Here is a 7,862-nt window from a genome sequence, read left to right as displayed (position 1 = left end):
CAGGGCCAGCTGGTTCCCTAGGCGGGCTCACTAACCACTCAGCTATGGCCGCCCCATAACTGATACAACTGATAAAACAACTGATAAAACAACTGATAAAAGGAAGGAGGCCACACAGCTCATAGCCACAATGCAAAACAAAATTATATTTTTAAATACAGAAACCAACGTTTCGACAAGACCCTCAGGGTTTGGCTCTGAACCTAAACCTTTATAGATCCATTATAATACAAACATGCTATACTTTGCCCAGATGAAAAAATGCCTCAATGACAACAGCATTATGAATACATATGTATTGATTGTTCACATGTAATTTGCATTTGTCAAGGAATGAAGCAACATATTTGTTTTTTTAAAACACACGACACATCAAACACAGATCCAATAAAACCACATCAAAGTCAATAATGCAGTAATGCAGTCAATATCTACACAAATTAAATGTTGCTCCACACTTAATTCAAAAACTAATGCAATACAGACATCGCTTATTTGAGGTGCTGGGTTAGAAGTGATCATGAAGAAAGGTATGAAGCCTGCACACACTCATGCTCCAGTACTAGTGCTATCTTTATTCAGCTTCACACTTCATTCACATCCAGACAGTTTGAATTTTGTCGGATGTTCTGTTTGTTTTCCGATCCTCTTTTTTCCCCCAATATCTCTGCTACGCCAGCGGTCCAGGACTTGTTTGCCCATCCTAACCAGAGGTCTCTGTCTGTCGTGGCAGGCGTCATCTAGTTACGCCTCAAAGACAGCTAGACCATATGAAGACAGTTTGAAATTAACGTTTGTATCACCAGCTTACTACAGCTACTGGATTTAAAAGGACAGGAAATGGGCATAATGGCCAACTATGGTGTGTTCTGATCCAGTTCTGTTCATCTAGTGTTCTCAGTATATGTAACCATGGCAGAAATATAACAGATCAGTAACTTCGACTACGCCATGGGAGTTTCACCCAAGGAATCAATTAAAATGCTAAAACAACCACACTGAATTACAACACAGGTTCATATTCTGTAAAGGAAGGGAGCAAGACGTGCTTCTCAAGATGATAAAAGTACATTTATTTAAACATTGGGCTTGGTTAAAGTCACAGATCGAATGGTAATAACGAGAGAGAGAGAGAGAGAGAGAGAGAGAGAGAGAGAGCGAGAGAGAGAGAGAGAGAGATCAAAGTATTTCACTACAGTGAAAAACACAAAACACTTAAAGGGATAGTTCACCCCCAAAATGACTTTTTTTTAACTTGAATTCATGGATATTTTTTTTGTTTTTGTCTCATTCCTAAGTCAATAATTTCATGACCAGCGGACCGGTGGGAAGCGGTTCCGGTAGGAGACACAAAGGAGACTTTTTGTGTCTCCTACCGGAACTGCTGCCAGTGTTTCAATTTGTAACGAGACCAGATCAAGTTGAGACCGCGTCGACTGTTGTCCTAGTAACAGCAGATGTTGTCCCCGGTGAAAAAACACATAGCTATGGACGGCTCTCCGTTGGTTTTGTTGTTGTTGTTGTTGAGGAAAAGGAAGACAACCACTTCCTGTGTCAGTCTCTCTAACAATAGATTTACACGTTTTATAAATGCAACTATTTGTCGGAGTCAACATGTGTAAGGTACAATCACTATTCAGCCCATTCAAAGCGTGCAAATAAACGCATCAATGAATTAATAAATATATAAATAAATGTTCATTCCCTCCTTGGATTCGAACTCTTCCCAAAGTCAGCATAAATACACCAGACAGGTGCTTACTCCGGTGCGCCATTCTTTTCACAACAAATAGGTACCATAAACAACTCATAGAGTATACAACCAGCCATTAAAAAACTAAACAGACATGGTCACTATAGATTAACTTGAGACCTCAGTCACCACACTGATTTTATTTTACTGGTCTCCAACACGGCTGTTTACTACAGATTTGTTTCTAAAATATCTCACAATGATCATCTATTATTCATTATGTTATAGGCTACTTAGAAATAGTAAATATGACGCATGATATAGAGTAGATAAACTGTTTATAACATGACCAATTATAGAGAAAATATGGCCAAAAGTGTCTGAAACCCCACATTACAGTGACGTGATTATTGACCAGTCAATTTTAAATGTCCTACAAATTATTGAAGCTAATGATTATGTAATCTAATCACCTGGAAATAGTATGTTTTAAGATACAGTTGCAGTCGCTGCACAGAAAATGGCATTTCAAGTCATGTCCATTTAGAGCTCTGGTCTCCGTTAGGAGCGGTGCTCCTCCCATTGACTGAAAATTCCACTACCGTGCGAGGTCTCCAACTGTAGTAAAACTAAAGAAAACGATTTCGCTACTCATCGAAACAAAGGCTGTTTTGTGTTGCTGAAAAACTATTCTCCACGGTGGGTTACATCTCAGCACACCACCTTCTCTGTATAATACACTTTTTGGGCAGAAAATAAATAATGTCCACCAGACGGAAATTATTTAAATTACTCACCTGCGCCCTCTACAGATCTGGTCAATATAAATAACCATTGATCATTAGGCCTACCATTGCTCATAAACTAACAGTTTATCTAACCTATCATGCATCATATTTACTATTTCTAAGTAGCCTATAATATAATGAATAATAGATGATCATGGTGAGATATTTTAGAAACAAATCTGTACTAAACAGCCGTGTGTTGGAGACCAGTAAAATAAAATCAGTGTGGTGACTTGTCTCAAGTTGATCTGGCGACCATGTCTCTTTTGTTTTTTAATGGCTGGTTGTATAGTCTATGAGTTGTTAACGGTACACAATTGTTGTGAGAAGAATGGCTCACCGGTGTAAGCACCTCTCTGGTGAATTTATGCTGACATTGGGAGTGGTTCGAATCCCCGAGGGGATAAACAATTATTTATTTATTTATGTATTCATTGATGCCTTTATTTCCACGCTTTAAATGGGCTGAATAGATATTGTACCTTACACACAATGACTCCGACTCCAATGGCAAATAGTAGCATTTATAAAACGTTTAAATCTATTGTTAGAGAGACAGGAAGAAGTGGTTGTCTTCCTGTTTCTCACAACAACAAAACCAACGGAGAGCCAGCGCCCAACGCAACGTGAGTGTTCGTCTGTCTGACGTTTCTTCATCCAAACAAGAATCAGATCGGTATGTTTTGACATTGTGATATGAAAACAAAAAACAACAGGCATTGACGAGGACAGCTACGTGTTCTTTCACCGTGGACAACATCTGCTGTTACTAGGACAACAGTAGACGCAGTCTCAACTTGATCTGGTCTCGTCTTAATCTTTGTCACCGGTCATGAAATTATTGGTTTAGGAATGTGACCAAAAAAGGTTATCAATGAAATGCAATAAAATGCAATACAAAATAAATGACAGGTCTAGATAAGGGGCAAAAGCAGCACTGGAGCTAAGGAGCTACGCCTATAATACAAAACAACAGTTTGCCCCCACATTATAATTATACATCAAAATAGACTATTTTACCTCAACAGTCAAGGTCTGTGTATACTGTAGGGCAGGGAACACATGGCAGGAGTACACAATGGCCCAATAGCAGGGGTAGACAAGCCTACAAGTAAAAAACTGATGTTAGAAGCACTATATGAAGGCACAATGTACAAAGGCAACATTACTCAACTTACCTCAGGTTAGGGGAGGTTTGGCCCAAACATGGCCTACAAACAGCCTCTTGGCCTTTGATCCTCAACCTCAACACTGAGGCATAGGGAGGGGGGTGCCTGAGGAACATCGGACCATTAAAATACATACAATAGTCAAAATAAATGGTTTTAAATCAAAACAACAATCCAGCGCCTACCTTGCTCAGACAAGCCAGTGCATACAGAGAGAGACAAACAGAAATAAAGGAATGAGCACCAGGCTTTATAGGGGAGGAGGTAATCAGTGACTATTTACACCTGAGTAATTGAGGCGTGACACAGAACCCTGAATGGAGACAGGTCTCCCTGTTACATAATAGCTCCTGTGTTGTTTTCACGAGGAAGGTGTAAAAATGCATTAAATGTGTGTACATGTGTGTGTGTGTGTGTGTGTGTGTGTGTGTGTGTGTGTGTGTATATTAGCTCTGGTCTATAGCGTTAGAAGGAGTGCTCCTTAACGCTAGGGACTTTCGAGCCCTTGCGCACACACCACAAGCTGCGCAGCCTCTCGTCTGTAGTAAAAATTAAAAAAAATACACTTTAGCTTCTCACCAAAACAAAGACGGTTTTATGGTGTTGAAAGCCTACTTTCCCTAGTGGGAACACTTTGAGCCCCCCACCTCACATCTAACTTTTTGTCCAGAAAAGAAAATATTTCACCGGAAAGAAAAATCTGGTCAATGGAATCTTTCAATAGACAAGATATGTAGCGGGCGCAGTGGAGTAACTAAAACTTTGTTTTCCATATGAGTTAAAAGTTCTCATATAGACCAATTATTTGTTTACTAACATTGAGACTGGATGCACAGGTGTTGTTTCGAGGTTTCGCTGGTTTCAGCACACCCCAACCCCCTCTTGTGTGTTGGCTGGTGAGGCGCGTCCTAGCGAGACCTGATAGAATGGGTTCATTGCGCGCATACTGGTTGCACGCATACAGGTTCTTATCAGTGTGACGGCATCTGTTAAGGGGTATATACTTTCATACAAGTTTTTCAAATGGATTCCAGGATGTTGCTTGTTTTATTGTTTTTTATTCCATTTTGAAAAACTTGAAAATATGACCATTCTTATTTATACCATTAGAAGAAGGTGACAGCTATGTAAAACAAACAGTTGTCACGTTCACCTCATTACACCAGGCCAAAGCCACTCTCAACAGCCTGCAGATAAACCACAAGGTCTTTGTTTGGAGCAGAGAAACTGGTGCAGTGGTCTGGAGGCTGCATTACATTACATTACATTACATTACATTACATTACATTACATTACAGTCATTTAGCAGACAATTTTATCCAAAGCGGCTTACAATACAGTAAGTGCATTCAACAAAGGTAGGCAAGGAAACTACTAATCACCAAAAGTCTTAAGTGCATTCTCTTCTCAAACAAGCAATAAGAGCATATATACCTAGCGCTAAGGTAAAAGTGCAATATATCAGCTACCTACTTTCTTAAACAGATGAGACAAATAGGAAAATCAAATAAGCAAGAGCTAAAACCAAGAGATCAAATAAACAAGATCCAATAAAACAAGAGCTCATACAAATAATGGACAACAAGTAGGCACGGCTAAGAGGAAGGGTCAGTGTAGTGTTTCCTGAAGAGGTGGGTTTTCAGCCTGCGGTGAAAGATGGGCAGTGACTCTGCTGTCCTGACATCAGTGACTCTGCTGTCCTGACATCAGTGACTCTGCTGTCCTGACATCAGTGACTCTGCTGTCCTGACATCAGTGACTCTGCTGTCCTGACATCAGTGACTCTGCTGTCCTGACATCAGTGACTCTGCTGTCCTGACATCAGTGGGGAGTTCATTCCACCACTGTGTGGCCAGAACAGAGAAACGCTGTGACCGTGTAGATCGGCCAGAAGGACCTCTGAGCGACGGGGCAACCAGTCGCCTTGAGGCGGCAGACCACTCATAGCGGGTGCTTGACGTTGGTAGGTGGTTACGGCCATGTGATCGGCCACTCTCTTATCTTTTTAAAACACGTTCTGTATTTATTGAGCACCGTATTCACATTGCAGAAGGTGTACAACATAAAATAATAAACAAACAAAAATAAAGTAGAAAGTGACATTTATAAATGCATTTTCCTTTTTATTGTATATCCTTTTCCTCTCTTTAGTAGTCATTTTCTTTTGTACAATTTGTTTAGTGCCTTTTTTTATTTTTATTCTTTCCCTGAACTTCATGAGCTGCTAAAGTAATACAAACTAGTTTAACACAACCAAACATCTGTTGGTAAATTTCATATTGGTATTGTGAGCGCAGAATCCCAGAATATGGAGGCACACTATAGCTGCTGCCTGCTCCGCCAACTTCTTCGACTTCTCCCACAAGGTCGACCTGTATTTCTTATCCGCTGCCGTTACCGTTGATTGGAAAGCTCTGTCTCGTGACCGTTGAACAGTTTCATATAACGGCTGCTCCAGCTTCTCCTTGCGGCTCCATTCCAGCAGATACATCTTAGGAGTGATCTGTGGTGGCCGCTCCCTCCTTTCAAACCTGACCGGCATGGCAGTGACATCTCCATCCATGACGGGGTGCTCAGGGTGGCTGTGGACCTGGATGGCCTCTCTCTTGGTTTGCATTTGGGTCTCGATCTTCTCATAAAACCCCTGCATCCCGAAGGCCTCACAGAGCTCTTTATTGGTCTGCGCCGATTGGACTTGTTTTCCCATTGGAGATTCCACTTTGTCCCTCAGCATCTGACACAGGCAGTACTTGCTGTTGAACACATTGTTGTCGTATCGCATTGCATATTTGAGGTATTCCCCCATCACTTCCTCCACAGGCAGCAGGCCGTGGCTGCGGAACACAGAGGCGTTCCGCATGGCAGCCCGGGCCAGCATGACCGACGACGCCCCCGTGGCCTGACGGAACTCCTGGATGTCACACTGACTCTTCACCAGGTCCAAAGAGCCTCCATTAGCGATGACAGGGACAGAAACATTGTGAGCCACAGCCTGTATGAAGTCACAGTGAACTGGGTGCCTCGGACGCTCCTCTTTAAACCTGCCATGAACTGCAATAGCAGCTACTCCCGTCTTCTCAATCCTTCTGACCAAACTCACTGTCTCCTCCAGTGTAGGCAGGATTCTGATTTTACAAGTCACCGGCCTGGACACTCCTTTGACAAGGGTCCTGAGGATGGCCTCAATCTTATCAGGTTCTGAAAGAAGAGCAGCCCCCATTCCTCCCTTAGTGGAGTATTCCTTTGGACAACCCATGTTCACGTCAATAGCAGCCACATCCTTCTCCACAAGCTGTGCCACGGCTAGCGCCCTCTCTGGATCGGCAGTTCCCATTTGGAAGACAACTCTGTCCCTCTCCCTCTCACAGGTCCTGAACATGACTCTGTCATCTGGAGCAACAAAATCCACTGTGTCCAGCAGCTCATTTACCACCCTCTGACACAGAGCCATTTTTATGTCAATGAGTTCCTCACAGTAGACCGCGTCGGCCCCATAGTCCAGAGCCAGCAACCTCATGGGCAGGGTGCCGACTCGAACCATTGGAGCCAGGGCCGTGATGTTGCTGAAGCACAGTCTCCCTACTGCACCCGACGTCATGGTCGGTTGGTTCTCTGACATGTATTAAATGGTGCGGTTAATAATGGATAAGATTAAAGCTGTTTTCATGTGGAACTCTACCCGTATTCTCCTCCACTTGTGAGCACTGACCAAGAGGCAGAGAGACTTGGGCCGTTTCAACACAGTCAGGTCACCGGGCCTACTTGGGAACGATGCAAGTTGGGGACAACGAAAATAGGGAATGCATGCCCCACCCTGTTATGCATTATACCTGATGTCATAGCACCCTTTTTAACCGTTTGTCTGTGTCCCTTTCGCGCCCATATATGGAGATCGCTGTCTGCCTGTATCCCTTCTATTCCCATGTGGAGATCTATATATATATCTGTCCTTGTCCCCTTTATGCCCATATATGGATATCTCTGATGTTATCAGTATATGGGCATATATGGGCATACCCATGGGCATAATAGGGGGGATCGGCGGTGCAAACTGACTGTGAAAAGTTGACTGACTAACTAATCAAATGGCAGGTGTGGGGAATCAAGCTATGGCTGGGGTTGCCATGGCTATCAATTAGCTCATTTGGGCCATGGCCAGAGCCTTTTCTGGCGGTTGTCCAGCTTTTCCGGAGCAGACGCTCTGGAAAAGCA

General features: G+C 42.8%; 1 protein-coding gene across 1 annotated transcript; it reads right to left on the bottom strand.

The window, feature by feature from the left end:
• Window positions 1-5,889: 5,889 nt before the first annotated feature.
• LOC308092377 (tRNA-dihydrouridine(20) synthase [NAD(P)+]-like) lies at window positions 5,890-7,248 on the bottom strand (the record flags this gene model as incomplete). Its single annotated transcript, XM_080438227.1, has 1 exon — window positions 5,890-7,248. The coding sequence occupies one exon, from the start codon at window positions 7,246-7,248 to the stop codon at window positions 5,890-5,892; it is 1,359 nt and encodes a 452-aa protein (XP_080294353.1).
• Between the last annotated feature and the right edge of the window lie 614 nt (window positions 7,249-7,862).

The sequence above is a fragment of the Gymnoscopelus braueri genome (assembly GCF_963280865.1).
Source record: "Gymnoscopelus braueri genome assembly, chromosome: 9".
Taxonomy (NCBI): domain Eukaryota; kingdom Metazoa; phylum Chordata; class Actinopteri; order Myctophiformes; family Myctophidae; genus Gymnoscopelus; species Gymnoscopelus braueri.
Note: the sequence above shows the minus strand (reverse complement) of the source record. Positions and strands in the feature narration are given on the sequence as shown.